This window comes from Neoarius graeffei, chromosome 6, assembly GCF_027579695.1.
Source record: "Neoarius graeffei isolate fNeoGra1 chromosome 6, fNeoGra1.pri, whole genome shotgun sequence".
NCBI lineage: Eukaryota > Metazoa > Chordata > Actinopteri > Siluriformes > Ariidae > Neoarius > Neoarius graeffei.
The window spans coordinates 29,627,766-29,642,325 of NC_083574.1; the positions used below are offsets into that span (position 1 = coordinate 29,627,766).

General features: G+C 42.2%; 1 protein-coding gene across 3 annotated transcripts in view; it reads right to left on the minus strand.

Annotated features, from left to right (window-relative positions):
• rasa2 (RAS p21 protein activator 2) overlaps positions 1 to 14,560 on the minus strand; it is a 112,210-nt gene that overhangs the window by 23,037 nt on the left and 74,613 nt on the right. For all 3 annotated transcript variants that reach the window (XM_060923550.1, XM_060923551.1, XM_060923549.1), the window contains exons 10-15: positions 12,333 to 12,486; positions 11,953 to 12,101; positions 8,116 to 8,230; positions 7,941 to 8,015; positions 7,734 to 7,857; positions 7,065 to 7,171 (exon numbers count right to left, since the gene is read on the minus strand). In XM_060923550.1, the coding sequence (XP_060779533.1) occupies positions 7,065 to 7,171; positions 7,734 to 7,857; positions 7,941 to 8,015; positions 8,116 to 8,230; positions 11,953 to 12,101; positions 12,333 to 12,486 (724 nt within the window). The remainder of the gene's footprint in view (positions 1 to 7,064; positions 7,172 to 7,733; positions 7,858 to 7,940; positions 8,016 to 8,115; positions 8,231 to 11,952; positions 12,102 to 12,332; positions 12,487 to 14,560) is intronic.

The window sequence follows — 14,560 nt, forward strand, 5'->3', positions numbered from 1 at the left end:
TATCCTGTTCTACAGGGTCGCAGGCAAGCTGGAGCCTATCCCAGCTGACTACGGGCGAAAGGCGGGGTACACCCTGGACGAGTTGCCAGGTCATCACAGGGCTGACACATAGACACAGACAACCATTCACACTCACGGTCAATTTAGAGTCATCAGTTAACCTAACCTGCATGTCTTTGGACTGTGGGGAAAACCGGAGCACCCGGAGGAAACCCATGCGGACACAGGGAGAACATGCAAACTCCGCACAGAAAGGCCCTCACCGGCCACGGGGCTCGAACCCGGACCTTCTTGCTGTGAGGCGACAGCGCTAACCATTACACCACCATGCTGCCCTTGTCAGAATAGTGTTTAATGAAATAATATTGTCGTTGGCTGTCCATCACTACCGATGATGACTGCTTCATTAGGATGCGCAGAAATGCAGATGGGCCACGAGGCATGCACCAGAGTGACAGAGCCATCTGCAGAGGCGGTACAAATAGCTCAGCCGAACCGCCATGGAATGCCTGGCCTCGTGAGCTCTCATATACTATTCTCCTCTCCTAGTGAAGCGCCTTGCACAGCAAGGTAAGACAAACAATGTCGTGCCCCCATTATGTTGTCTCTCTGGACCTCCAGACCTGATGCCAAGTGGTGCATAAAAGTGCCACAGACCTGACGGGTATGGAAGTTGCCCCGCAGTGACAACTGACTTGCCGGGGGATGCCATCCGTTGGCCATCTGAGTGGCTCTTTTGCATGCCATTTGGTGGTGTGCCATTGACCCTGTTGGGTTCATCTGCCACACTGCACCGAAAAGCACCCTGCTGCCAGCGCCTTATTGGTGATGTACTATTTAACCCATAACTGGAACCCACGCAGGTGCTACCACTCTGGGGCAGAGCGGACCTGGGAGCAATGGTGATTAAGGGGTAACTCCACTTTCCCCAATACTCAAGTCCTCCTGGACCTGAGACTCACCACCGGTTGCAGTTTAAAGTCATACCCAGGACTAGGACCCAGGACAAAATAATGTAGGCACATTCTTTTTTGGCAAGTATACCTGGGATAACAATGACTCATCCAAAGTGAAAACATCTGGCAGTGTTGTATGAAAACAGAGGACACTGCAAGGGGATACTGAGACTGCTAAGATAATATGTTAAAGGCGACATATCATGCCCCCTTTTCACAACTCGATATAGTTCCCTGAGGTCTGTGATATACTTCGATCAAAATTCCACGGGGATAAAGCAGTACAGCTCCCTTTTCACCCCATCTAAACAGCAGGATTCCTGACTAACTTTTTCCACTCATAGCACTGGTGTTCCTTACTGAAAATTTTAGGAGCACTAGCACAAAATTTAGGTGCATATACAACACAACACAGCATGTTTTCATGCTACTTGTAGCCTTTAGCATCTGCCACTTTGGTTCGACTTTCTTTTGTTACTCCCACCTCTCTAGAGAACGGCACATACCAAACATCACATACTGAACTGATTGGTTCTTGTGTGGTTCTCATTTGCATGAAGTTGAGAATTTGCCATCTCAATTTCGTTTGCCTCGGCAAATTCGCTCCTATTGGTCTGGTCGGTGTGACGTCATATCCAGCAGTGGTTTGACAACTCGGTGAAAACAACCTGGCTGAGACACTGATTGGATAAATAATTTATACAGTCGATGGGTGGAGATAATAACTAAACATGTTGCATATGTAATGACGATATCATGTTGTTTTATGCAAATGATAAAACACAACAATTTAATTATAACTTTATATTAAATGAGACACAGAAATGCTCAACTTAAATTAACATTTATTTAACACTGTTTTCTGCAGTAGACCTATTTTAAATTAAAAAAAAGTATCACTTTAATAAATGTCCACAGGTAATAAAAAAAATGAACTTTGTAAAAAAAATATGAATGACTTTTAGCAATGATTGTCACAGTCTGGTCCAGTCCATCCATGCCTGAGCTTGTGGGACTTCCATGCCGGCTCCAGGCCAGATCCGGGACAGGAATTCAGTCCTGACTTGCTGAAGGTCATTTTCCTGAAGTGGCACTCCCACACCTGCTACCACTCCTCTCCCATCAGCCAGGGCTTTTTAAGAACTGTTTGGAGCTATTCCAGTTGCCAGACTGTCTCTTGTAGACTTTCCTTGCTACAACCCTTTGGTATTGTGTCTTCTTGATTTCCCCTGCCTGAATTTTTCCTTGTTTTTTGCCCGTTTTTGCCTGCCTGTTCTTTTGGATTGTGTTTTTTGCTTCCTCTGCCTGGATTTCCCTTGTCCCCGTGTTCTTTGGTTTTTGTTAAGATTTTTCTGTCCTGTTTTTGTCCCTGACCGTGCCTACCTGCTCCTCTGTGTTTTTGACCTCCTGGCCCGTTCTTTGACCACTGATTTTTGGCTGAGCCCTACTGTACCTCTGCCATCTACTTCATTAAAGAAGTTTCTCTCTTTACACTGCCTGTTTTGAGTCTGCTCTTGGGTCCTCACTTCACCTCAGCTCACCATTTCTGACAATGATAGGGTTTCTGGAAACTAGTCGGAGCCAATGAAATCTGCATGGAATTTGTCTTTTTGTGTTATTTAGCGAGCTAATGAATGTTTACATTTGGTAACTAGCTAAGTAGCTCACTAGTTAACTAGCTTCATATTAGAAGACTAGTGTGATGGTGGTAATGAGCTCAAAGTCTTGCTGTTATGGTCACACTGTCTTCACTACTGTTCATAGTCGCTGCCTTAGATCATTCAATATTTGTCTTTTTTTTCCCCCCACTCGAGCAGTCCTGCACAGTAATTTGCTTTTTGTTGCTATAATCATGGAGAATGAACAGCATCCAGGCTTAAGCTACCTGTCTCTCGTGTCATTCCATATAAATATAGGGAAAACATGATACTTTTTTTGTGTAGTTTCTGCTTTTGACAGTGGTTTGTTTTCACCGAGTTGCCTTGCAACGCCATCAAGCAACGCCACTTACGGTTATTCACTGACCAGATGAACTTCATCCCCATACAACCTGAATGACAGTGAAGCGAAATTCACTGCAGAGGAAACATACCGTTAGTGCGCCACTCTAAACATTCTCTATCTCGCTCACACTCACTCACACACCAGTTCCCTCCTGGTGTTTTACATGATATACAATGATGATTAAAAAAAAAAAAAGGTGGCAGCATATTTGCAAATCACACTAGTGTGCCTAGTTATAAAATTTAGTTGCACTGTCTCCAAAAATGGTTGCAAAATGCAACTAAATTGTCTCAGTCTGGATCCCTGACAGTTCTGTTCAAAATGGCTGATTTGAGTAGCTGTTCCTTTAAATGATAATAAGCCACTGCTCACCTCACCTCCTCTTGCCAATCGGATAGCACTTTTCTCATGAATGCTCATTTGCGAAATCAGTTCTCAAGTCATGAGTGGAGATACTCAGGGGTGGCATAATTATCCCCTTGCGACATAGAAAGGGGAGACAAATCTGAACAGCTTGTTGATGCATGTTTTCTGAAATCGGCAGCACAATAGAAACTGACTGGTTTGTCTTAGCTCAGAGTTTTTGGGTTGATAGACTTCAGATACCCACATGTATGTGCACGAGCACTGAAAAAGTTAGTTTTTCATAACACGTCCCTTTTAATGATTTTGTAAGACACAAGTGTTTATGAGTTGTGATGAAATGCTCACAGTTCTCGACATTGTGAAATGCATACAAGTTTGTAGTTGCTGCTAAGTTGTTGGGGTTTTTTTCTTTTGTAATTTACTAACTCTGAAAACGATCCTCATACTCATACAGAGTGTAAAGTATGGGCTGAATACTTTAAGAGAAATAATAGAAATTTATATTTTAGCGTGGGCAGCACGGTGGTGTAGTGGTTAGCGCTGTCGCCTCACAGCAAGAAGGTCCGGGTTTGAGCCCCGTGGCCGGCGAGGGCCTTTCTGTGCAGAGTTTGTATGTTCTCCCCGTGTCCGCGTGGGTTTCCTCCGGGTGCTCTGGTTTCCCCCACAGTCCAAAGTCATGCAGGTTAGGTTAACTGGTGACTCTAAATTGACTGTAGGTGTGAGTGTGAATGGTTGTCTGTGTCTATGTGTCAGCCCTGTGATGACCTGGCGACTTGTCCAGGGTGTACCCCGCCTTTCGCTCGTAGTCAGCTGGGATAGGCTCCAGCTTGCCTGCGACCCTGTAGAACAGGATAAAGCGGCTAGAGATAATGAGATGAGATGAGATATTTTAGCGTATCTAACTAAGACATAGTGACGATCTATCTGCAATATTTATTAACCTTAATGTAGGTCAAAGAAGAGAATATCAGAGTATCTGTTAGATGTTTGTGAGTCAAACACAGTCTTAGGCGAATTAATTGGTCTCATTCACTGCCATTCCATTTAGTCAGTTGGAAAATGGAAGCCAAAAAAAACCCCAACAACTTACATTTCTACAGAGTTGCGGCCAAAAGTTTACATAGACTGAGACTGAAGATATTCAATCTCAGTTTTTCACAATGCTACACTTTCATGTAACCATATGTTTCTTTAGTCAAGTCAAACAGGGCCTCTGCTTTGTTCATATTAAAGGTAATTTTAAACCCACCAAGTAGAGACGGATTTATTTCAGCTTTAATACATTATATCAGACCTACAGTGGGTCAAACATTCACATACACCAGGTTGACTGTCTCTTTAATCAGTCTGGAATATTCCAGAAATTGATGTAATGACATCTTGCAGCTTCTGATTGGCCGATGCCATAATTAGGAGTTGACTGGGTAGCTTTATTTAAGGGCCAGTGATTTTTTGCCTTTTGATACTTTTGGGAAGATTTAAGCAAATCAGCTGAAACCTCAGAAAAAAATGTGCATCTCCACAAATATAGTTATTCATTAGGAGCAATTAAAAAAAAAAAAAAACCAAAAAACTGAGTGACACAAGCATCTGTACAAACAACTGTGTGCAAATATAAAAATCTTGGGACCACACAGACACTTCATTGTTCATGAAAGACACACAGATTACTTCCTAGGGATGAATGAACTTTGGTCTGAAACAAAGATGACAACAGATCAGGCATCAGGTATCAAAGCATGCATATCCATCATTAAAAGGCTCCTACAATGCCATGGCTTGAAAGGCTGTTCACAAAGAAAAAGCCCCTATTTTAAGAACAGAAAAAAAAGGAAAGCCAGACTGAAGTTTGCAGATGATCCCCAGGACAATGTTTTAGCCTTTCATTCTCATATCAATTTAAACAAAAAAATGAACAGAAAAAAAATCATCACTACTATATGGAGGAAAAAGTGTGAGGCTTTTAATTTGAAGAGCACCATTCCAACTGTGAAGCATAGAGGTGGTAGCATCATGCTTGGGCATTTTGTTGGAAAAGGTAATAGTGGACTTTTGAAGATAGTTGGCACCATGATGAAGGAGGATTATTTAGAAACACTGAAGCAACACCTCAAGACATCAGCCAAAAAGTTAAAACATGGTTCGCCACTGGGTCTTCCAGCAGGGCAATGATCTTAAACATTCCTCCAACATTGTAACAAAATGGTTTAAAGCAGTGTTTCTCAACCACTGGGCCGCGACCCATTAGTGGGCCATGAAGCACCATCTAGTGGGCCGCAAATTTTTTTTCAAATTGAAGCTAATTTTTACTCATAGTAGGGTATAATTGCTGGGTTGCATCTGACGTCACATCCGCCTCATTAAGTTACGGTCACACTACAGCTCGAGATGCTTTGCGATGGGTTATCGATGAAAATGAGGCATGTTAGTAGCACTATATACGTGAGCTAAAAGTTGTGGCCACACAGCAGGCGAACACTTGACTGTCATATCTTTGTGCACTTGAGTCTGGCGCAAGGCTTGAGTGGCCACGCTCGCTCACGGAGCGCATTGTGCGTGTGCTTGGGACGCAGCCGTTATGGGAAACACCTGATACTGTTTTGCTTTTGGAAATATCACGCCTGAGAATAAACACTCTTCCTGCGCTTAGATCCGTCTATTGCCATCTATCTTGTAGTATCCTGATCCCCAGATCTTTACCCCAGCCACATATAAAAAGTTGCACGCTTCCATGCTCTTCCAGATTTTCATCTGTTTGTCTGTGCAGAATGATGTCTGCAGCACCAGGTAGTTTGAGATGTTGGGGAACTCAACAGATGGATAATTTTCCAACTCATAGGAAAAATCCTTCTTTGTTAGTGTGTAAGGTTCTATTCCATTGAATAGTTTCTATATCCATTTCTTTTGAGTATACTTCTATGGTTTTAATAACTTGCTTGTTTGCTGTACACAAACATGGCAATAAGTTCTTGTGTTAATGGACCAGACTCCACTTTTGGATCATTAATCCCTTTTGACTGCGAATGCCCTGCATGCATGGTTTGGTGTCTGGCACATCCATAGTTTTAAATACAATACCTACAATTAAAAATAGTTTGTTTTTATTGCATTATTTAATTTCTGGGCTCCCATCTGTAACAGGGAGTGATGTTGCAACCCATTAATACACGTTACAATAGGTTATTAGATTCTAATAGAATAGATGAGCCAAAATAATTAGGGATCTTTTTTAATGGGCCCTGACTCATGACAAGTATGAACAGTTGGGCCTTAAAGTAGAAAAGGTTGAGAACCCCTGGTTTAAAGACAACAAAGTGAAGGTGTTGGAGTAGCCATCACGAAGCCCTGACCTGAATCCCATAGAAAATTTGTGGACTGAACCCAAAAAAAGCATGTCTGAACAAGAAGGCCCACAAACCAGTTCTTCAGCTGGAACAGACAGAAAGCTTTAGATTCAATTTAAGCAATTAAACTTTGATTCAAGAATTCAGCTCAGTTCAAGTGACTGAAAAGCAATCTCACCAAATACTAACAAAGTGTATGTAAACTTTTGACCTCGGAAAACTGATGCCATGTCACACTACGCAGGCGTTTAGTTGTAAGCCTTAGACAGAGGCTTGATCAGGCTGCACATCTGGGAAAACCATGCAACTGAATGAATTGGTGAACAAATCTGATGAGAATATACCTAAAAATTCATCACCTAGTGTGTGTCGCTGTGCATATGCGCAAACTTACTGGATGGTGTGGCCGGAGCTGGAAGGTGTGTGGAGAAAGAACAGCTACAGCAAAAAACCTCAGGAACACAAAACTGCTCACAGCAGAATACTGAACATGAGGATCACCTACATATACAGGACGAATGGGGGGCAATGAAATAGAGAGTAGGAGACAGTGATTGTCAGTTATATATTCTGCATTGGGTAATAAACATATACGGTAATAGTTATGACAATACTGCACACAAATAAGTGATTAGTGTTCAAATGGCTATATTTAATATAAAGGGCAAACAATATGAAAAAAATATCATATTGCAATACCCGAAGACATTCATATGATACACAATATGTATCACAATATATAGCTTCGGTAACCAACTGCCAGCAAAACAGCAGTGTTCCATTTAAAATTAATCATGAAAAGTGTTTATGCCTACAAAAATAAATTACTTTAAATGGAAAAGGATAAAAATAAATGCATTCTGATCATTTTAATAAAATCAAGTCAATAAAGTGACTTGTGACATAATTTATCACAATATCGATATTATATAGTCTACTGCCCAGCCCTATTTAATATATATATATATATATATATATATATATATATATATATATATATATATATATATATATTTTTCTGTGCGCGTACATGCGTGAGTGTGTGCGTGTGTGTGTCACTCACTGGGAAAGCGAGCAGAGGCAAGTTGACGTAGGGATCGGAACACATCACACATCAGAGGGGGACAACTCACACTTGACTCCGTAATGGATGAGAACACCTTCTGAACAAAAATCTGCAGGTTCTCCTACACACACATACACACACACGCGGTTTAATGAACCATACAGTTTAACGTATGTGAGAGTGTGAGTGTGTGCAATTGCTGACCTTGTTGACCTCAACGTTATCTCCCTCTTTCAGTTTGATTGGATCGATTTCGCATGTTTTATTGGATTCACAAATCTTAAAAAAGAAGAAAAAAATGAATAGATATTGAGATAAAGTGTAATCCAGAAAGTCAGATACAAAGGTTGTAAGATACAAATCCTCCAGTGGCTATTACCTCATCCAGCACAGGCTTCAGTGTGATGTTCAGATAATTTCGTCCCACCATCTTCATCATATCATCGATACAGCGTGTGGCCAGAGAATTCCCACGGAAGATGGTGTTTGCCTCTCTGCAAGGTGAAAGAGACAGGGAGAGACTGTTAGGGTGAGATGCATTATCCTAAATTATGAATCAATTTATACATCACTTCATAGTATGATAGTGTACCAGGGTTTGATGCGTAGATCACATACTCCTGTACATCTACTCATTCCAGCAATTATCTAATCAGCCAATCATACGGATCGGCTCATTGGAGTCATACGGATGGAAACGCCTTGTTGATGAGAGGAGTCAATGGAGAATGGTCAGACTGGTTGGAGCTGACAAAAAAGGCTACAGTAACATAGATAACCACTCTGTACAATTGTGGTGAGCAGAAAAGCATCTCAGAATGCACATCATATTGAACCCTGAGGCAGGTGGACTACAGCAGTAGAAGACTATGTCGGGTTCCACTTCAGTCAGCCAAGAACAGAAAGCTGAGGCTGCAGTGCGCACAGGCCAGTGTTGTAGTCGAGTCACTAAACCTTGAGTCTGAATTCAATCTCGAATCCCCAGTGTTCAAATCCGAGTTAAGTTCAAATCATTAAAGAACATTTCGAGTCGAGTCCACTATTGATCCGAGTCAAGTCGGAGAACAAATGGTTGGAGAACCATTTGATGGTGGCTGTTGCTGCCTTTATGTGAAACCATCTCTGTTACTGTGTTGGACTAACGTTACTGCTTGACTGCCCCATTTTAGTTAATGGGCTACAGATAAAAAACATGTTCATCGCTCAGCAAATCCCGTTATCAACAGGGCAAATAACATTGAGAGAGCTAGTTCATCAGCCAGCAAGCAAGCCCCGATATGAACAGAGCAATGACCATAGCGTATCACTTCCTTCTCTGGGTGGAGTCCTGCCAAATGACGACTGAAGTTCGAGGTTGTCCCCGTCGTCTCCTCGATAGTTCTTCTATATATGGAACACATAGCAGTGCATTTTTTTCCCACTGCACGAGACGTCTGTATAAGCAAAGCGGCCAATCCTAGGGGCATTCTCTCCAGGCATTTTAGCGCCATTAACATTAGTTTATTCCTGAACATGATGTATGAACAGGTGAATGTGCATTCTCTTGCACAAAATTAGTATAAAAATTAATGTAGATATAAATATCTTATGCCAAATTATTATGGCGGGTTACAAAAAATAAATAAAAAATCCGAGTCCACGTCTCCAATTTACGAGTCCGAATGCAGTTAATGCACAAGTCCGAGTCTAAGTCCGAGTCATCAGTGCTCAAGTCCAAGTCAAGTTACGAGTCCTTAAAATTAGGGCACGAGTCAGACTCGAGTCCGAGTCCTGGACTCGAGTACTACAAGCCTGGCACAGACTCACCAAAACTGGACAACTGAAAACTGGAAAAATGTAGCCTGGTCTGATGAATTTTGAATTTCATCTGAGGCACATAGTTAGTAGAGTCAGAATTTGGTGCCAAAAACATGAATCCATGAACTCAACCTGCCTTGTGTCAACAGTCCAGGCTGGTGGAGGTGGTGTAATGGTGTGGGGAATGCTTTCTTGGCACATTTTGGGCCTGTTAATACCAATCAATCATCACTTGAATGCTGCAACCTCATGATAATGAGTTCATTGTTCTTCAGTGGCTTTCCCGGTCACTGGATCTGAATCCAACAGAACATCTTTGGGATGTGGCAAAATGGAAGATTTGCAGCATGGAAGTGCAACTGAAAAATCGGCAGGAATTGTGTGATGCAATCATGTCAAAATGGACCACAGCCTCGAAGGAGTGTTTCCACCATCTTGTGGAATCTATGAAGAATTGAGGCTGTTTTGAGCGCAAAGGGAGGCTCTACCCAGTATTAATATAGTGTTCCTGATAAAGTGTCAGGGTTGACATATGAGGCAGTAACTACAGCTTTATGTCATACTGGTGAATATATTTCTGTTTTACATTTAAAAGCATCTCCAGCACATGCTGCATGTCACTCGTTTGCAGAGAATGCAGCTCTTGAACTGGCTACAACTTGTGCCTTCTGGCACAACATGGAATTTGTTTACATGAGTATTATTAAATTATTTCACTTCATGTGTGATGGGCAAATTATATTACAGAAACTAACATGACCAAATTACATAAAAGAAAAGAAAAATGAATTTTTCTTAATTTAGTTTAGTTTATTGAAATAATAAACTCACTAACTTATATTCACTGACAGATCAATAACTGCACTAAATCTAACTAAATTAATATTAGCTACACTATGTCTTGTATTGTAGTTGTGCCTCTCAATAACATGGTAAAATCATTTGCCAGCTAATTTAGAGCCTTATTTTATCTCATCTCATTATCTCTAGCTGCTTTATCCTGTTCTACAGGGTCGCAGGCAAGCTGGAGCCTATCCCAGCTGACTACGGGCGAAAGGCGGGGTACACCCTGGACAAGTCGCCAGGTCATCACAGGGCTGACACATAGACAACCATTCACACTCACATTCACACCTACGGTCAATTTAGAGTCACCAATTAACCTAACCTGCATGTCTTTGAGGGAAACCGCTAGTCTGGCTAAGGCGACTGCAAAGCTCTACGAGCTATTGGTCTGGCCAAGATATTAAGCCCAACCGTTTCCCAAAGTGTGTGCTTGACCCGCCTCCCTGAAATGCCTCAGTTTGCTACTGGTCGAAGCCAGAAAAGGCTGTGACGAAGCTTAAACCAATCACATCACTCTTTCCTCTGACGTATGTGACGCGACGGGGCTAACTGGTAGATTAAACTCTTACTGAAGCCGGTCGGGAGCAAGGCGAAAGCGTCCTTCCTTTCAATAAATACCTCCAGGGCTGCTCTTTGCTCCGTTTTCAATGAGAACTTCCCGTTGAATGCTTTCAATACAGCATCTACCGCTGTGTTAAAGGCTTGCCGCTGCTCCATGTTCGTGATGTGAATGAAGCGCTTCCGGCATAGATTCTGTAAACAATCTATGGCTTCCAGTCGCAGTTCTACTACGTCAGTGCTTTGAACACGCCTCTACCCCGGGCCGTTGGAGATGCTCAAAGTTGATTGGTTCCCGATTTTTCAGGAGCTTGGAAGAGCTGTAGATAGCTTGCCTGGCCAGACTAAGCTCGCAACAGGCCCTCGTGTTGCGTCACGCTTAGGATGGGCGGGCCCAGGCTAGGAAACTGGAGCACCCGGAGGAAACCCACGCAGACACAGGGAGAACATGCAAACTCCGCACAGAAGGGCCCTCGTCGGTCACGGGGCTCGAACCCGGACCTTCTTGCTGTGAGGCGACAGCGCTAACCACTACACCACCGTGCCGCCCGCCTTATTTTATACACTGTATAAGTTATATTAAGTTCAATGACCCAACTATGACAATGTGGTAGTGCTTGGATTTGAACATACAACCTTCTCATCTGTAAACCAAGACCTTAACCATTGAGCAACTACAACTAGCTCAACTAGCTTGCCTTGATTCAATACAATATTTTAGTGCGAGTTAATTCAGGGGTCGAAGTAGTTGAATCAGTGTAAGATGTATGAATCAAGGTATGTAAGATATTACACTACTTTATTGTAAATATATTTTTACAATTGTACTTTGCTAGTAACCCTGCTGTCAGCACATTATTGTAAAGCATACAATACATTTTTATAAATTAATTGTAATTATATAATCCCTAACAAATAGGTAGCCTAAAAATAGGCAGCTTGTGTTTGTGTGTGTGTGCGCGTGTGGAGAGAGAAAGAGAGAGAGAGAGAGAGAGAGAGAGAGAGAGAGACTCACTGTGTGTTCTCCAGCTCTAAGGCAGCAATAGCCATGAGAAAAGGCAGCAGTCTGTTGTGGTGCAGTAAAAGTCGCACTAAAGGCAATGAGGCTTCAGATCGATCTCTACATACATCACCCAGAATATGAGCAGCAGATGCTGAGATGGGCTACATGCAGAGAGAGAGAGAGAGAGAGAAAATATCTCAGTGCTCACTTTGGAAAAGATACATGGAGCAAGATATTTGTAAAGAAGATCAGATCCTTCAAATACAGAGTAGATGGCTCCTTATGCTGTGAAATAAAAAAGGAAAGGCCTTAAAGACAGCCTTGATCTAATTTATTCTATTGGTCAGTCGAGTTACTTAATATAGCAGGTGTGCTGTGTGTATGTGTGTTACCTGTACATCAGGTGATTTCAGCAGGAGGTTTCTCAGGTTAATATAGCTGTTTGACGGCAGCACATTGTCCTCAGTGTAACACACATTCAAACGCAAAGAGCCGAGTTCATCAGGCTTACACTTCACACCATTACCTCTTGGCTGGAGCAGATACCTGTTAGGAGATGCCACACATAATTTTAAGTCTTCACTATTATTTTCATCAATCCATATATTAAACAAATAAGCATTCAGCTGCTTTTATCCTCCCAGCCAACATAGTTCATCTGCTCTTATCCTACCAGCCAATCAGATTTCAGCTTCTCCTCCCAGCAAATGTTCCACTCAAGCAATAACAAATTACTTGTTCTCATTGGAAAAAAGATCTTGTTCTCATGATAAATACCTTTTTTTCCCAATAATAATATTTCGTTTTAAAAAATATATATGCCAAAATTATTGACACTCCTAATATATATACACATACATACAGTGTCTTGCAAAAGTATTCATCCCCCTTGGTGTTTGTCCTGTTTGGACAAGCTGGAATTAAAATGGATTTTTGGAGGGTTAGCACCATTTGATTTACACAACATGCCTACCACTTTAAAGGTGAAAATAGTTGTTTTATTGTGACACAAACAATAATTAAGATGAAAAACAGAAATCTGGAGTGTGCATAGGTATTCACCCCCTTTCATATGAAACCCCTAAATAAGAGCTGGTCCAACCAATTCACTTCATAAGTCACATAATTAGTTGATTAAGATCCACCTGTGTGTAATCAAAGTGTCACATGATCTGTCACATGATATCTGTATAAATCAACCTGTTCTGGAAGGACCCTGACTCTGCAACACAACTAAGTAAGCAACATGAAAACCAAGGAGCCTCCAAACATGTCAGAGACAAAGTTGTGGAGAAGTATAGATCAGGGTTGGGTTATAAAAAAATATATATCCCAAACTTTGAATATCCCAGGGAGCACCATTAAATCCATTATAGCAAAATGGAAAGAATATAGCACCACTACAAACCTGACAAGAGAAGGCCGCCCACCAAAACTCACAGACCGGGCAAGGAGGGCATTAATCAGAGATGCAACAAAGACACCAAAGATAACACTGAAGGAGCTGCAAAGATCCACAGCGGAGATGGGAGTATCTGTCCATAGGACTACTTTAAGCTGTACACGCCCCAGAGTGGGGCTTTATAGAAGAGTAGCCAGAAAAAAGCCATTGCTTAAGAAAACATGTTTGGAGTTTGCCCAACAACATGTGGCAGACTCCCCAAATACATGGAAGAAGACTGTCTGGTTAAATGAGACTAAAATTGATCTTTTTGGCCATCATGGGAAATGCCATGTGTGGTGCAAACCCAACACCCTGAGAACACCATTCCTACAATGAAGCATGGTGGTGGCAGCATCATGCTGTGGGGATATTTTTCATCTGCAGGGACAGGAAAGCTGGCCAGGATTGAAGGAAAGATGGATGGTACTAAATACAGGGCAATTCTGGAGGAAAACCTGTTTGAGTTGGCCAGAGGTTTGAGACTGGGATGAAGGTTCACGTTCCAGCAGGACAATGACCATAAAGATACTGCTAAAGCTACACTGGAGTGGTTTAAAGGTCCCATGGCATGGTGGTTTGTTGATGCTTTAAACGGGCTCGTGGAGGCTTCCGGATGTTATATCCGCAGCCTTTCTCGAAATGAACCCTCGGCACGTAGATATAGCCTCCTGGGAGAAAGCCCCATTTCAGCGCTTTTCCCAGTGCGTCGTTTTGCTAATGAGAAGCAGGAGGCGGGGAAGGGTAGAGGGTGGGGGCGGGCCATGGGGGGAGGGGGAGGGGCTTGACCAAGCTGCGCACACACATACTCGCTGCTATCAGCGCCTGTAGCCACGCTGCTAAGACAAAACCCCGTTCTCCCTCTGACTCCTTTCTATAATACCCTAGGCTTGAACACGCACTCCATAACCAAAGAGGATAGAAGCAGCAACTACAGCAACATATCACTTATCCAACAGAAGACATGCATTGCGGAGCAATAGTCAAACATAAGCTCATAAGTTACAGTCAATTTCCAGACTAAACTCAGTTTAACAGAGCATGCTGCATGCTCTTTAGTTTTGTAGCGCAGATTACCTGGCTAACTGCAGGAAGCGGTTAGCTGCACAGCTAATGTAGCCATTGCTAGGCTAACGCACCGATTTTAAAACACGGCAAAATGACCAGTTATACACTTAC